Genomic DNA, 17,248 nt, shown 5'->3' with positions numbered 1-17,248 from the left:
AAGGAGGAAATCCACACAGAAAACACGTCAACACTCCAGGAAATTTCTTGGAGCAGCGTAAATAAACCTTATAGAAAGTATTGTCCCGTTTGAGGCTGCTGGGTTGTGACTTTGCCAGAGATATTCTAGTTACTATTTAAAGAACCAGAGGAGAGATCTCGTGCATGATTTGGCCTCTTCTCAAATGTATTCAATGCTAGCATAGTTTCAGTTTGTGACTGCTTATATTGCTTATAAAACTTTTTGTTTTTCTGCTGCATCTGCCATTATCAACCCTGCAGTCAAGGGTGAAAAAAACAAACAAAAATGTATCTATTCCTCTGGCCAAAAGTTAATGATTAATGGCCACTGTCAGCCAAAGTGCAGTTATTGTGCAGTCTGTATCCACAGGGAGATTGAGAGGTTTGGTTCAGAGCTGTGTAGGAACTTGTGGCCTTGCTCATGCATTCCTTCATAACGCTTGGACTGCAATAACATAATATACTGTTAATACCAGCCACGTTATGGATTGGGGATGGTCAGTTGCTCATAATGAGGTCACAGTTTTTCCATTGGCTATTAAACTTTGCATGCTTGCCCTGGGCTCAGCAATGATTTTTTGCAAGGGAAGTTACACCACTAAACTGTTTTAGCTCTATGTATTATTTTATGGGCAAGATTTGTAAATGTGAGATTAGGGATTTCAGGTGCCTAATTCTAGACGCTGTAGAGAGGCCTGAAACTGCCAGCTGGAATCATGCCCCTTAATAGGGGTGTCATGTTGGGCACCTAAAATTTGAGGCATTCACTTTTGAAAATCTTGAGCACCCCACACATATGGCGATAGGCAGCTAAATCACATTGAATCCTGCACCGTGCATTCTGTCCACTAACCCAGACTCCTCAGGGCTTATTTGAAACATTCTAAGCTACTGAGCAGCTTCAAACAGATGCTCTAAGTTACAGCAGCCTCCAACACGTAGCACAAACCAGAAGAACCATAACAATGTGTCCTAGAACTGTCCCCACATGCTCCCTATGCCAGGGCCTGTGTAAAGCAGTGTATAGGGTGGAATATTACCCTGAGAGCTCCGCCGAGCTCATGTTCAGTGTTCATCCTGTGGAACGTCTGACAGTGCAGCCCTAGGAGGTCAATGCTCTTCTGCTTGGTGTCATGGAAAATCAGGGCAGCATGGTATTGTGTGCACTCCTCGAGACTCAACGACACCCCCGTCTCACCCCAGAATTGGGGCAGTGAATTCTCCGCCCCTGTTAATTGCAGTTGCTTCAGTGCTTTCACTCAGGGTATGTCTACACTATGGGATTATTCCAATTTTACAGAAACCGGTTTTTTTTAATACAGATTGTATAAAATCGAGTGCACGCGTCCACACTAAGCACATTAATTCGGCGGTGCGCGCCCATGTACTGAGGCTAGTGTCGATTTCCAGACCGTTGCACTGTGGGTAGCTATCCCATGGCTATCATAGTTCCCATAGTCTTCCCTGCTCATTGGAATTCTGGGTTGAGATCCCAGTGCCTGATGGGGCAAAAAACATTGTCGCGGGTGGTTCTGGGTACAGCCTCACCCCTCCCTCCATGCAAGTAGCAGACAACCATTTCGCGCCTTTTTTCCTGGGTGAACTGTGCAGATGCCATAGCACGGCAAGCATGGACCCTGCTCAGCTCAAGACAGCAGTCATGGATGTTGTAAACACCTTGCGCAATCTTGTGCAGTCTATGCTGAACCAGGACTTGAAAACAGGAAGAGGCGGCGGCACTGGCACACGGCATGTGAGAGTGATTGAGGACATGGACACGAATTCTTTCGACCGCGGGCCCTGCGCTTTGGAGAAGCATGGCTGGTAAATGGGGCAGTTCTAGCCACGGAATGCGATTTGAGGCCGCGAACAAGCAACAGAGCTAGTGGGATCAATAGATGTGCAGGTGTTGGGATGATTCCCACGTGGCCCTGCGAAACTTCTCGCGATGGTAAGGCACTTTCATGGAACTTTTGTGACTTGCTTTCCCCTGCCCTGAAACGCAGAATACCAAGATGAGGCAGCCCTCTGAGTTGAGGGCGTGGCGATAGCCCTCTGGAGCTTTGCCATGCCAGACACTACCGGTCGTCGGGAATCAATTTGGAGTAGTGCGAAACATCTACTGTGGGGGCTGCTGTTGATGCAAGTAGCACAGCTCATTAAGACTGCTGCTCGAAAGATTTTCCGGCTCTGGAAATGTGAGGTATAGTGTGGGTTTCTGTCAGTGGGATTCCTAACTGTGGTGTGCGATTGTGGAACCCAGTATCCCTATCTTGGCACCAGAGCACCAAGTACATAAACCGAAAGCGTGTATTTTTCCTGTATGGGGTGCTGCAAGCATTCCTGTAGGATCACCAAGTGGACGTTTCACCAACATCCATGTGGATATGAGCCGGGAAGGGTTTCATGGACGCTCGCATTCTTCAGGAACACTACTCCACGTTTTAAAACGGCTGCAGCAAGGAATTATTCCCCAGACCAGAAAATAACAGTTGGGGATGTTGAAATGCCTGTAGTTATCCTGGGGGACCCAGCCTATCCCTTGATGCCATGGCTCATGAAGCCATACACAGGCAGCCTGGACAGTAGTCAGGAACTGTTCAACTATAGGCTGAGCGAGTGCAGAATGGTGGCAGAATGTGCATTTGGCAGTTTAAAGGCACGCTGGCGCACATTACTGACTCGCTCAGACCTCAGCCAAACCAATGTCCTCATTGTTATTGCTGCTTGCTGTGTGCTCCACAATCTCAGAGAGTAAGGGAGAGACCTTTATGGTGGGGTGGGAGGCTATGGCAAATCACCTGGCCGCTGATTACGCACAGCTAAGCACCAGGGCGATTAGAAGAGCACACCAGGAAGCGGTGCGCATCAGAGAGGCTTTGAAAACCAGTTTCATCACTGGCCAGGGTACAGCGTGACTGTTGTGTTTGTTTCTCCTTGATGAAACCTCCCCCCCTCCTGATTGACTCATTCACTGTAAGCCACCCAGCCTCCCCCTTCGATTACCGCTTGCTTCCTAAGGAAATAAAGTCACTCGCCTTTAAAAATCATGTATTCTTTATTCACTAATTATAAAAAGAGGGAGAGAACTGACAAGGCAGCCCAGGTGGGGTTTGGGAGGAGGATAGTAGGGAAGGAAAAGGCCACAAAAATTTTTTCAAAATAATGAGAGCCTTTTGGTTGGGCTGTCCACTGAGGTGGAATCGGCGGGTGCACGGAGCCTCCCCCACGCGTTCTTAGTCATCTGGTGGGTGAGGAGGCTAAGGAACATGGTGAGGGGGGTAGATGGTTATACAGGGGCTGCAGCGGCACCCCGTGATCCTGCTGCCGTTCCTCAAACTCCACCAGACACCGGAGCATATCTGTTTGATCATGCAGCAGCCCCAGAGTTGCATCCTGACACCTCAGATCCTCCTGCCACCACCTCTTATCTTGAGCCTCTCTCCTCTCCTCACGTTGGCCCCTTCTATCCTCACGGTCACTGGCATCTTTCCTATACTTTGATACCACGTCCTTCCACTCATTCAGATGAGCTCTTTCATTGCGGGTCACTTCCATGATTTCTGAGAACATTTTGTCTCGCGTCTTTTTTTCCCTCGTCCCTTATGTGAGATAGCTTTTGGGATGGAGGAGGGAAACTTGAAAAATTTGCAGCTGCAGAAGGGAGGGAAAAAAGGGAGAGAAGTATTTAGAAAGATACCCCTTGTTCTGTAAAATGTATACTCTTTCATGGTGAACCCCACTATTCACCTTACATTGCGTATGTGATCTCACTACAAGGCATTTTGTATCTTAATATTGAGTGCCTGTGGCTTTGGTGTTAGAGATCACAGACGCAGGCCCGGGCATCAGAATTTGGCTTGGATGCGGCCATGGTAAGCCATTGTCTTTCGGCTTCTGCAGCCTTCATATATCCAGCGCCCTCCTTTCCCAAATAGCAAGCAAAGCCCGTTGAGTGCTGCTTCTTTCCTGTTAAAATGCAGCAACAGAACAGCCCCCATCCAATTCTCTGGGATGATCGCTTTACCCCTCCCCCCACCGCGTGGCTGGTAGCAGGGAAGATTCCAGCTAGCCAAACGCAAAAAAGCGCCAATCACCACCACCACCACCCCAGATTCCCCCTGCTTGGCTAAAAGGATTTCTTTTTAGCCACAGGCAAACAGCCCAACCATCTCTGTTCCCTTAATTAAGTTCCCATATTTCAACCTGGTTACCATGCCCAATATCACTCTCCTGAGGATAACACAGCAAGATAAAGAACGGATGTTGCTTGAATGCCAGCAAACACCGGGACCATATGCAGCTAGGCTTTGTCATGCAATGATACCAGATTACTTGCTACATGCATGGCGTGGTCAAGTGTCCTACCATGGAGGATGGAATAAGGCTGCACTGCCCAGAAAACTTGTGCAAAGGCTTTTGGAGTACCTTAAGGAGAGCTTCATGGAGATGTCTCTGGAGGATTTCCGCTCCATCCCCAGATATGTTAACAGACTTTTCCAGTAACTGTACTGGCCGCAAATGCATCTCAAATTCTCAGGGCAAATTAATCATTAAAAAACGCTTGCTTTTAAACCATGTTTTATATTTACAAAAGGTACACTCACCAGAGGTCCCTTCCATGGCTTCACTGTCTGGGATAGTGGCTTGGGAAGGCTGAGAGGGTACTTCTGGGAAAAAAGTTCCTGGCTGTTGGGGAGAACGGAGAGCTGTGTGTTCTCTGCAAGCTCGTCGTCCTCTTCCTCTTCCTCATCTTCCCCGTCCGCAGAATCCTCAGGCAAGGCTAAGATTACCTCATCTCAGAATCTACAGACAGGGGTGGGGTAGGATGGTGGACCCCCCCTAGAATTGCATGCAGCTCAGCATAGAAGCGGCATGTTTTTGGCCCTGCCCTGGACCTTCCGTTTGCTTCTTTTGTTTTCTGATAGGCTTGTCTGAGCTCCTAAACTTTCACACGGCTCTGTACTGAGTCCCTAGTGTGGCCTCTCTCCATCATGGGCTTGGAAATTTTTACAAATGTTTTTTTCATTTCATCTTTTGGAACAGAGTTCTGTTAGCACTGAATCCTCTCCCCATATAGCGATCAGACCCAGTAACTCCCGTGCGGTCCATGCTGGAGCTCTTTTTCGATTCTCGGACTGCATAGTTACCTGTGCTGATGAGCTCTGCATGGACACCTGTGCTGATCGTGCTCTCCATGCTAGGCAAACAGGAAATGAAATTCAAAAGTTCCTGGGGCTTTTCCTGTCCACCTGGCCAGTGCATCCGACTCCAGATTGCTGTCCAGAGCGGTCACAATGGTGCACTGTGGGATACCGCCCAGAGACCAATACCATCGAATTGCGGCCACACTAACCCTATTCCGAAATGGCAATACCAATTTGAGCGCTACTCCCCTTGTTGGGGAGTACAGATATCAAGAGCTCTTTATATCAATATAAAGGGCTTCGTTGTGTGGATGAGTGCAGGATTAATTTGGTTTAATGCTACTAAATTTGGTATAAATCCGTAGCGTAGACCAGGCCTCAGTCTCCTCACTATAAACATCCCTTGCTTCTTCCTCTTATTTCTATGCCTATTGCTTCCCCATTTCACAGGCTGCACTGCCATCTGGTGGCCAGCATCATACTCCACGTGGGATGCTGCTGCTGGCTTTCCAAATACTTCCTGTCCCAGAGGGAACAATAAAGTAGAGCAGATAGGAGAAAACACAGGAGGAGGTTAAATCCAGCCTAGCACCTCCACTCAGAAAGGCGAGTAACATCCCAAATAATTAGCCAATGTTTCCCCTTCCAGTTCCATGGGGGAGAGATTCTGCAACCTAATATAACGCAAGTGTCAGTTCCAGTCACTTGCTCACTGCAGCAGAGACTCTGCATATTCCCTCCACCGGTACAAGCAGGATGACAACCAACACCACTGAAGACTTGGTTCTCTCCCTGATGCTTGGTGCTGCTCTTTTTGTTTACCCCTCTCTCTTTCCAGTTTGATTTAATCTAGTCTGCAAAAATCCCCAAAGAGAGCACATTCTATCCTCTTCCGGAACAAAACCACACAATCCTTATTACTTACCACCTAAAAAATCCCCAAACCTGCTACTGTACTAGGGGAGTGTCTTTAAGATACCACAAACTCGAGGTCTCCAGGGTGAGCTCTTCCAGAGACAAGAAAAAACAGTTGCTGATCTTTCCCCTAAACTCTACAAACCAGAGCTCCCCAGCCTCACAGCAGCGTTCTACAACTCAGCCTTCCCTCAGCACTGCAGCTTGATCAGGTTTCTGCCTTATGTTCAGGGCCGTCCTTAGGATTTATGGTGCCCTAGGCGAGATTATTAAACTGGTGCCCCTGTGCCTGATCTGCTCTTAACACAAATATAAGCATACAGTACTGGAAAACTTGCCACATTCACGTTAGTAAAACCAGTTTAACTTAATGAAGCTCACTGTAATGCTGATGGACTAGCACTAAAGAAGTAGCACTATAGAAAAAATTCTGATTTGACAGATGATCAAATAATAGAATTTTTTAAAAGTTGTCAAAATTTTATTGGAAAATTATATGAAGAGTATTGAAACAAAGATTTGTTTTTAATTAAAAGCAATCTTTCTGGCTTTTTTTGGCTGCAAAATCAGTATAATGTCATCGTATGACAAAGACAAAGTCGTGTCTTGTTCGATTGCAAGAATAGCAAGACCAGTTAAGCGTTCCTGAACTCATTGTAGAGCAGAGATAGTTTTTAATGAGCTTTAGTTTGAGAAACTCCATTCTCTTATGCTACTGTTACAGGGATTGTCAGTAGAATACGAGTGGCAATGTACACTCATTAGAATATACACTCAGTAGATGTAGGATTAGAATTAGAAGTAGAATTAGAAGTGTACACTCAGAAAGAATATGAGTGGCAAAAGTCCTGGCCACCGGTCCTGCTCAGGCAACTGCCAACTGAGAAATGAAACCCAGACGCGCAGCAAGCTGAGTGGGGCTGGTGACTGCGAACCCTAGACAAGGATCCCAGCCCTGCTCAGCCCGCTGCTGGTCTGGAGTTCTGACCACCAACTCCTGCCAGTCAGAGTCCCGGCGCCAACCCCCCTCAGCCCGCTACCAGCCTGGGATTCTGTCACCGGCTGGCAGGAGGCAGAGTGAGCCAGAGGCTGGGCTCCTGACTGGCAAGGGGCCGGCAGCTGGAACCCGGGAGTAGCAGTAGGCTGAGTGCTGCTGCACCCCAGACTGGCAGCAGACTGAGCCACTCAACTCCCCACCGGCCTGCTCAGCCGCACCAGCCACCTCAGCCGCTGCCAGCTAGTAAATGAAACCCCAGACTGACAGCAGGTTGAGTGGTTCAGCCGGCCTGCTCAGCCCACTGCCGGCCTGGGGTTCCTTGGGGTTGCCAGGCCAGCAGCAGTGTGCTGAGCGGGGCGCGCGGCCGGTTATCCCAGCTGCGCAATAGGGCAGCAGCTGGAACCCAGAGCAGTGATGGGCTGAGGCGCTCAGCCTGGCGCTGCATACCATCAAAATCAGCTCACATGCCACCTTTGCACCTGTGCCATAGGTTGCCGACCCCTGCTTTATACGACTAGTAAGGAGATGAGCATATTACACGTTGGTTGGAAGCTTATTCAGAAGTAACAGGATAAGGAAAGTCAGTCAACATTTTTTGTTTCTCTGATGAAAACTGGCCCATCCCTGCCTCAAACCAACCTGTCACTAATAATGATCAACAACTTAATTTTTCTGTTTTTAGCTAAGATATTCATTTTTTTTAAAAAAAAATTATTGAAATTGGATTCAGGATGTTAGCAAGGATTTTTGGCAAAACAAAGTTGTAAATGACATCTAAATGGCAACAGAGTACTGCTTTCATGCTTGGCTCACCCCCCAGCCTGCTGGTCCAACAGCTGCAGTAGACCCAAAATCCACCTCTTGGGGTGCAGAGTGGCAACAGCAGCAGCCAAACTCTCAGGTCCAATCATACGCCAATGGGCACACCACCAGCCTTATGGATCGTGGTGAATTTAGCACAGCATTCTGATCTCAGACAGGTCACCCATACAGCCACAGCAGCTATCCAGCCTCTGTGCAGTCCCCCCGGAGAGATGGATCGCTGAGCAGCTGCAGCCCGGGGGAGAGCGCTCCCCCAGTTAGGGTGGCCAGATCCAGATGTTCCTGATTTTATAGGGCCAGTCCCAATATTTGGGGCTTTGTCTTATTATGGCACTCAATTACCCCCACCTAGAGTGACCAGAAGCAATGTTGAAACAATCAGAACCGGGGTGGGGGTGTGGGAAAAGGAGCCAACGTAAGAAAAAGACCCCAAAATTGGGACTGTCCCTATAAAATAGGGATATCTGCTCACCCTACCCCAATCCCCTATCCTGATTTTTCACACATCTGGCTAACCCCAACCCAGCCCTGTGTGACATTCCAATCCTGGCTCGCTGCAGAGGAAGTGAGTTACTTTCACTTTCATTCCTCAGCAGGCAGCCAGCCTCCCCTCTCCCCACCTACCCCCCAGCACCTTACCCAACCCAGCCCTGATGGAGGGGAGGGAGGAGAGAGTGAGGGATGCTCCTGGGGAGGAGGGAGAAAGGAGGGAGTGCTCCATCAGGCAAGGGGGGAGAAGAATGGATGTTATGGGGGATAACAAAGGATACTGGTTCCAGAGCCACAGAGCTTGCCTCACCTCACCTCAGCCAGGGGAAAGAGTCACACTCACAGGTGAGCTCCTTCCCCAACCCCTATCTCCTCCCCTTCCCAGAGACCCCAGCAGCGAATCCCCTCCCTCAGACTGTGCAGAATTCTGCTCTCTCTAGGACCCAGCAGCCCTGCTCTTACATGCTCCACTGCTTCCTGTCTGTCTGGGCTCCCGACAGAGTGGTGCCCCTAGGCAGAGTGGTACCCTACGCAGCTGCCTATGGCTAAGGATGGCCCTGCTTATGTTTTGAGCACAGCCCTACAGAATACTAAGAGGAGAGACTGGGTAGGAAAGCAGTGATACTTTGTCATGTTGCAATGTTTCATTCAGACAAATCCAGGGCAGTGTACAAGATTTCTATTGGGGTAGTGCTCAAAGGAAGGTGGACAGACAGATAATATCCTGTCCTGAAGAACACAGATCTAAAAAGTACAAAACTGGAGTAGGAAGCGGCCTATAAAGTCATAGTATCCATGTTACCAAAGTAGGCTACAGACCACATGCTAGAGAATTACATTCAAGGGACATTTCATTTGTCTTTATCCTGAGTATTGATATTAAGAATAAATTAACACCATCGCCCCTATTTACAGTTTCCACTAATACAAGTCCCACACTGATAGGCCTGACATGAGCACTCTTGCCAGACTGGATCCAGGATGTGTACAGAAGTAGGGCAGCCACCTCCTCTTGAGTAGGCAGCATGGGTGTGTTGGGCTGGACACCAATGTATGCAAGGGTTATGAACACCCTGCAGTTGGTCAATGGTGCCCTTTTTAAACGTTGCTCGTCACAATAGAATCCGAACACCTCACCCTCATTAATGGAGTATTATGTTTTCCTCACACACCAGCCCTGCAAAGCATGGAAGGGGTCTCTGCACTGTACAGCTGGGGAATTGAGGCCTAGAGCAGATTACAAGACTTGCCTGAGATGGGAATAGAGCTCCTCAATGCCCTACCCGCTAGTGCATCCTTTTTACTCCTTTTAACACGAATCACAGAACACAAGACTGCTGCATTTTGCAAGAGAAATTTATTGGCAGAACTCTACCTGTATAGTTATGTGACTGTATTTAAATTGGCATAACTCCCACAACTGCCACTTTCGAGAATAGGTGTTCACCCAGGCAGATATAGCGTGTTAATCTACATGGTGAATTTTACCGCACAATTATACTCACATATCAGTATAATTCTGCTGGTAAATTTCACCAGGAAGAATGGCCCTAAATGAATTTTGAAACGGCTTTAATTAAGTGAAGACAGCTTCATTGTGCAGACACGGCTCAAGTCTCTTGTTGGCGATGGTTTATTCAGTGCCCTTTTAGCTGCAGCTCATCATTTAATACCAAGTGGGTGCATAAATGGGGCTTTTAGAATGCTAATCTGTTATCTCCTTGACCCTATCTGGGGCATATTTGGCAAGAGAGAGGGAGGCAACCATTGAGAAACAGATCACTACCCATGAGATCCTGTTCTTTCATTCATAACTGCTCAGACATGATTTACAGGCACTCATCTGTTGGCAGATACTGACACAAACCGAGGTTCCTTTTGCTGCTCCACTGTATGCCAGAAGCTCATCTCACTGGAAAACAACTGTGTTGGAGAAGAACCATCCATGTTTCAGTCATCACAGTTCATGCTGACGATATCCTGCAGAGAGATCATGTTGTTCCTCCACACACTGCCGTCTTCTTGCTTCCTCATGAGGGAAGGCCCGGAAAGTTAAGAAATTGTTCCTACTTATTTTTTTACCTTAGAACTATAAAGTCTCTTCCTCCTTCCCTGTTTCTGGTAGTGGATTTTTGAAGGACTACAGCTCTCTCAGCCTTCCATTACAGGGGCACAGGGACTGCCATTTGCACAAAGAATTTTTCATCCCAGTGCTTGACAGGAATGGGTGCGACAGAGGTGTTAAACATTTTTAAAGAACAGCCTTCACTAAAACTGTTTTCTCTCAATTGTTAATGCTTCACTCATTTCTAGTCTCTTACCAGTTCTCCAGCCCTGGCCGGAGTCCTCCCACAAAACAGAGAGATAAGAAATCCGAACATACCCTCTTTATTGAAAAAAATCTTTCAGGTCTTTTTACATCAGAAAGCAGCAAAAAAAACGGCACACTTTTCCTTTTCTTTGAAAGTCATCTGTAAGTCCCTCCTACCACCACCTTCCTACATCATTTGCTCTGTACCATTATGATACACCATCACCTTAGCCTTCCTTCAATTTGAGGCTCTAAATACCCTGACCCACAAATTTTGGGAGGAATACCAAACTTCATCTAAGGCCAACACAACCAGATCTCTTCCACTCCTTTTGTGATGCTACAGACTGTCCCCCACCCAGCTCTATCAATAGAATGTTTATTAAGCAAGGTCTCCCAGAACTGAGGATCCACTGCAGGCTGTGCCATCTACACTGGGTGACCACATCAGCCTTTACAAACCAAAAGGAATCTACTGCGTAATGCAGTGAGCAAACTGCCACTTGGATGCCAGCTGGTGCAGTCTGCAATCCAAAGTAAACTCATGTAAGGTGGATGAAATGCTGCAAGATTCTAACAATCTGTCGGCCCACACCTCGTTCTTGTATGGATGCTAGGCAAATATTTCCTGCTGTTAAACCCAAGATCCTTTTAGTGCCATATATTTCATGTAGTGAGCAGCAATCCAGCAAAACCCTTTCCTCTCCTTAACTTCTCCTGGTTTGTTTTTATTACTCAACGGGTATATGCCTATGGCTTCTGGCAGTTGGGGAACAGAGAGACTCTGATGCCCATTCTCCTTGGAACATGGGCCAAGGTCGTGGCTGATACTGGACTAGCCCACTGAGATGTTCCATGCTGCTGGTTTTTTCCTTCCATCTCCTCCCCTGGCCCACAGTGTGCTCGAACAGCAGTTCCTTTCCCCACGTGACACAGGAACTCAACAGGTGAATCTATTTGAATGCAACATACTGATAGGACTGGGCAATCTTACAAGCCATTTTAAACCCTCTCTAAATATGGTGGTCCAAATGATAACAGCTCTCAAAGAGATTAAATTAGGACCAAGGGGTGTGTATGTTTGAGAGCTTGAGTCTTCCACACCTAAGGAAATGACAAGAAATGTGAACTTAAAGCCATTTGTCTCTTCCTGGAACTGAAGTGTGAGATGGGAACAAAGTTGTGTTAGGAATATGGCATGGGGTACACAACATGACATTTCTTTTCCGGCTGAGATAGATTTGTTTGTTTGGTGCAGGCTTGATTATAATTTAGCCCAAAATAGCTTTTCATGGTGTTCTTTCCAAACACTGGGCACCTAAAGCATTAGTTTGTTGAGGAATCAGGGACAGCACTTGGAAAACAGGACAAAAAACAGTTGTTTCAAGGTAAACCGAGACTCCAAGTATAACCCATTGATAGAGCTGAGGATAACAAAATTTAAAACCTACTTGTTCTGAATTGCAAACATTTTCCATTCCTCCTGTAAAAGAGGGAACAAACAGCTGTCTCCTGATGAACAGGAAATGCTGAAGACAAAGTCAAGGCTTTTATTTTCAACGCAGAAGATACTGATGTGGTGATAACATTCTGGTCGGCTGACTTGACTTCTCCTATTCACTATGATTTGAGTAACAGCTGCTGTTGTCTTGTTTATTAGGATGCTGAAGCAGCGGTAACAGCTGCCCACTGCCGGAGAGACTTTGAAAACATTTGTTCTGTGCTTTAAACAGAAACCAGTTCATTTACACTGGAGTGAACTTTTAGTGCTCATGGAAGTCTGATTTATCCATAAAACTGGTTTATCAAAGGCAACCTAGATGGTGTAAACTTTCCACGTTGCCACCTACTCTGAATGGACATCGTCTAAGGATGAGGGGATTTCAGTCCCCAAGCTCCTTAGCCAAGACTGCCAAAAAAATGGCCAACTTGTTCTAAATGTAATGCCTGTTTTAATGGCCCAATAATTGCCCATCAAGAGCTAGACTAAGAACACAACTCATTTCTCATAGGCAGCTTGATAGTTAAACTGCCAAAAGCAATGGCCAAGTATTTGACGCTCAGTCAACTTCTGGCCACTTCCCTGAATTCAAATCAGTGAGTCAGAGGTGAATAGCAGCTCCGCATTCCATTGTTAATCCTTAGCCATGTCTATAAATCGATCTGGGGTGGGCTCTAAGATGAGCAGGCTGGTTTCTGGTTGTATTTCTGTATTTGGAAAGCATCAGTAAGTGGTCAAGTGATCTCATTAATTGACACCAATTCAATTTGCTAGAATCTGGGACAAACAGAATTGGGAAGGACCATCCAAGTTATAAGTTATCCTGCTGGAGTGATCAGGAAGGGTTTTTTATTGCATAGTTGGTGGTAATAAAACAAACAGCAGCTGGAGAATGCGCATAAAGTGGCAGTGTTACTCATTCCCAGAGACAGGATTCCATCCTGAGTTCAGCACAGTAAAGGGCATGGAAAAAGGGAACAGAATATGCATACATGTAAACATTATGGATTTGGGAAACTCCAGTAAAATGGACATACCCTTCAACATAAGACACTGCTGATTAAGAAAGAGGTCAGTTGTGCAATATCTGTAACATGATCAGGGATCATTTGGAAGGAGTGCAGTAAAACCTGGGCAAAACTTAGGACTCTGACTTAACCCTTTCAGTGCTCATTATAGAGAAGGAGAAATCCCTGGTCTTTGCCAACAAGGGGAGAGTTGCAAGAATATAACCAGTCAGCCTTTCTGCTCTCCCTTGGGTACTTTTAACGAGCAAATCAGAGGGTAACTTAATACATTCAGAGAAGACTAAAATGAAGCTTCGTTCTGATTAGAAACAGAGCTTCCAAAACAAGTCCTCATTTAGCTGGACCCTGCATGCAGGAATATGTAGCTTTACCTTGGGTTCAAATATAGAACTCAAAAAAACCCCTTAACATTTTGCTGATTGCTTTTAGAAACCTAAAAAAGATCAAATGTGTGTTTTCACCAAGCAGCTGTGGCCCTGGGAATTGTGGCCCTTAGTTATGATCATCTCTTTCTCAGGCATCTTAGTGCTGTGTGCAAAAGTCATCCTTCTCCTCCATGGCTTCTGAAGACTTAAAACTAGATAGTCTTTTCTTCCCCTCCCAACATTAGTTATCAAAGTTCAAATAAAATAAGGGAACAGATTTAATTCTGTAGCATTTTGCTTTTACTCCTTCATGGAATCTTTCCAATGCAACTTCACAAAAGCATTATTATAAAAGTCTGTTCTTCTAAAGAGAAGATTAATTTCCACAGATTACGTAGTGCAATTGGTTATTTTGTAGAAAAAACATCATCATCTTCAGCTCCATACAGGAAAACTCTGAAGATAGCTCCAGTTTCTTAATAAAAATAGAAGAGAAAATCCACGGTCTTTTATAACGTTTCATTTTTGTGTTAAACACCCAATACTTATTAGTCTGTTTTTAATTGAAGAGTATGGAATCTGGGTCTTGATTAGCCATCTGTGCAATGTGCTTTAATACATCCTTTTTGGTAATGATCCCAAGTAGTTTCCTGAAAAGTTAATTAACAGATTATTAGCATATGAGCTCCTTTCCCTGATTTTCCTCCCACAATGACTATGACCCTGGCTTCTCTGATGGCAATTCTAATCCATGATCATCAGCAAATGCTTCCATGGCTCAGAATGCTAAGACTCTATGCAAAGTGTGAAATTTACATTTCTGATCAGACCACTGGTCAATCTGCTTTGGGTATCCTTATCTAAACAAGCAGATCTACAAATATTAGTCAACAATTTATTTTAATTCCTCCCCCACACCCATCTTCCACAGGTTTTTCTAAAAAAATTCCATTTTGCATTCAAAGTGCCCTAAAGAGAACCAATGTCCTCACATACACACACACACACCCTCTGCCCTTCCTCCACACAGCTCAGGTGGAAGAGGATTGTGTGTCTCAGATGGAGTGATCTGACATGGTGCTATGCCTAATGGCTTTAACCCCTCCCAAACTGTTTACTGCCTTTACCAGCAAGGTTTATTGTTTTAATGCAACTTGTTGGTGAGCTACCCCTGCTTTTTACTTTTTCTATGCTTTTAATTCTCTATTATATGGATGTAAAACTAGAATGACTCCAACTAAATCAATGAGGTTACTCTGGATTTACACCAGTTGAAAAGGAGAGAAGAATTTGGCTCCCTGAGATCAAGAAGCAATTTTTAATGCTTTGTATTCAGTGCTACCCTATTAGATTCCCAGCCCAAATTTCTCTGTGTGGTGTTCTCACCCATTGTGAGTGACGAGGCACTGGCGCAGTCCCAGCTTGCGGAATATATCCACAACTATCTCCATGGGCGTTTGGTCTGTCACTGTGAATGGACTGAGGTCCAGGATGCTCCTGAGTTTGAGCATGGATGGCGAGGTTGGAGGCAGCGGAGGAGAGTGGTCAGTGAAATAAATAATTGAAGTGCTCACAATTCCATCCTGCTTCTTCCGGGCATTTTCTGAGTGAGAGACATTGTGGGTTATAAAGGGAAGACATTTAAAGCATAGTTTTTTCCTCCCTCTGTTCCCATTCACAGAGCTTTACAGGACCATTCCTTCATCTACTCAAGCACAGGAATAGCAGAGGCTCTCTCCCAAGCCATCTGTCCAGCCGCCTGAGAGGAAGGGGTGATGACACTGGACAACAACTCCTTTTCTTCAGCTGAAGATATCCCAGCCCCTGGGGCATCATAATCATCCCCCTCCTGAATGCTACTTCAGCTCAGCACCAAATGGCATTCACAACAGAGTTTGGATTAACCTTTTAGTGCTGCCAGATCAGCTGCATCACCTTGTTGCTGCCAAGAAACCCACCTATAGAAGAGCATTTCTGGACATGACTAGAGTACAGTGCTAGGCACAGATCTGCTGCTCAGGAGAAGCAAGAGAGAGATAATAGTTTGCCTTTATGTAGCACTAGTCATAAAAGGACCTTCAATCTACCCATCTAGAAAGAACTTTTTAAGATGGGCAAACTGATGCACACGGGGGTATACAACATGTTCAATGCCCTTACCTGGCCACTGGATCAGGTCTCTTTCATATTTAGCAGAGAACAATATTTTATAGCAACTTAGTAGATAGGGATCACTATGTACACTTGATTAGAGAGAAGATTCGCCCCAGTTGTTGAAGACATGGCTCAGGTAAGGTCTTCTCCACCTTTGTAAAGTTTACTTTAATGAGAGTAGCAGACTTCACCTCCCAACCATAACAGGCTAATCTGATACTAGCCATACCTACCACAATGTCTGGATACCATTTAATTATCATTATTGCCTACAACAACAAGGAGAGCAGCTGACCTGACTTCTAGAAGTCTGAATTCAGAATTGTGCCCAGCTTAGACATTCATCAATCAGATCAGGCAGACCACTGGGAACAAATTCTTTTTTGTGCATCTTCAGAAAGCATGAACTACTCCACTGGAAAATCTCTGCACAAGCCTGACTAAACGAGACCATGTTGTATCCCAGTGCAGTGCAGTCAGGCCCAAGGAAGGAAATCATTAACCTGTAATGTACCTTTCCTGCATTTCCTTCCCTCCCATTGTCAATGGCTGAAATATTTAGTAAGATACATATCAAGAGCAAGCATTCCCATACTGAGAGCCAGCGAGTGAAGTCTGTACTGCATACAGCCTGCACAAAATCAGTAAGCATTTTTTGTGCACTACAGAGTGTCTCACTAACACAGGCATGAACAGGGCTGGTTCACACAGATCTGGGTCCATCATTACAAGCTACATTAGAGGGCTCAAGAGAATGTTTTTGCTCTGCCTTAAAAGAGTGGGTCAGTGTTTCATCCACACCCACGGCCATTTGTGATGGTGCGCCAAACCCGCAGATGGAGGATTAAAGTCACGGGGTTCCCATCAACCTCCACTCCACCAGGGACAGGTTGAAAGGCTAATGTGCTAGTTGCGTGTCATGCTTCAGTGCTGCTTGGTGGGCAGCGTTAGCAGCTTTGGATACGTGTGGATGAAACACTGACCCACTCTTTTAAGTGCATCTTAGGTTTTGTTTTTAAGCGCACGGAACCAACAATACTCCAACCACATTGAAGCTTTGGTGCAGAAAGTGTCTTTCAAAAATAAGTCAGCCAATAAAATAAAATATTTTTAGTTGCTGCTGGGCCAAAGCCTTATTCTCCATGGCAGTGCTCTCGCTACATTGATTTAGTCAAACACCCACACACTGAATAGCACTTTGCGCACCAAGGCTTGGGGTGATGGAAGTTACACGACCTGATCACAGGAATTGCATAATGGCAACGTTCAATGAAGCCTACATCTACAGTACTATTTAACAAGTTGTAACTGGTGACTGTCATAAACAGATAGTAGAAATTAATAGAACAGAAGTACTTTATATCTCTTTTGACTGTAAAGGGTTAACAAGTTCAGTGAGCCTGGCTGTCACCTGACCAGAGAACCAATCAGGGGACAGGATACTTTCAAATCTTGAGGGAGGGAAGTTTCTGTGTGTGATGTTAGTTTTTGGTTGTTGT

The 17,248-nt window shown here is 45.7% G+C and overlaps 1 protein-coding gene across 4 annotated transcripts in view; it reads right to left on the bottom strand.

Moving 5' to 3' along the window:
* Positions 1 to 9,728: 9,728 nt before the first annotated feature.
* LOC116829119 (H(+)/Cl(-) exchange transporter 5) overlaps positions 9,729 to 17,248 on the bottom strand; it is a 102,833-nt gene continuing 95,313 nt past the window's right edge. For all 4 annotated transcript variants that reach the window (XM_032787748.2, XM_032787746.2, XM_032787749.2 and 1 more), the window contains 2 exons: positions 14,982 to 15,198; positions 9,729 to 14,245 (listed from right to left, as the gene is read on the bottom strand). In XM_032787748.2, coding sequence (XP_032643639.1) covers positions 14,155 to 14,245; positions 14,982 to 15,198 — 308 coding nt within the window. In that variant the 3' untranslated portion in view covers positions 9,729 to 14,154. The remainder of the gene's footprint in view (positions 14,246 to 14,981; positions 15,199 to 17,248) is intronic.

The sequence above is a fragment of the Chelonoidis abingdonii genome, chromosome 8, assembly GCF_003597395.2.
Source record: "Chelonoidis abingdonii isolate Lonesome George chromosome 8, CheloAbing_2.0, whole genome shotgun sequence".
Lineage (NCBI taxonomy): Eukaryota > Metazoa > Chordata > Testudines > Testudinidae > Chelonoidis > Chelonoidis abingdonii.
Note: the sequence above shows the minus strand (reverse complement) of the source record. Positions and strands in the feature narration are given on the sequence as shown.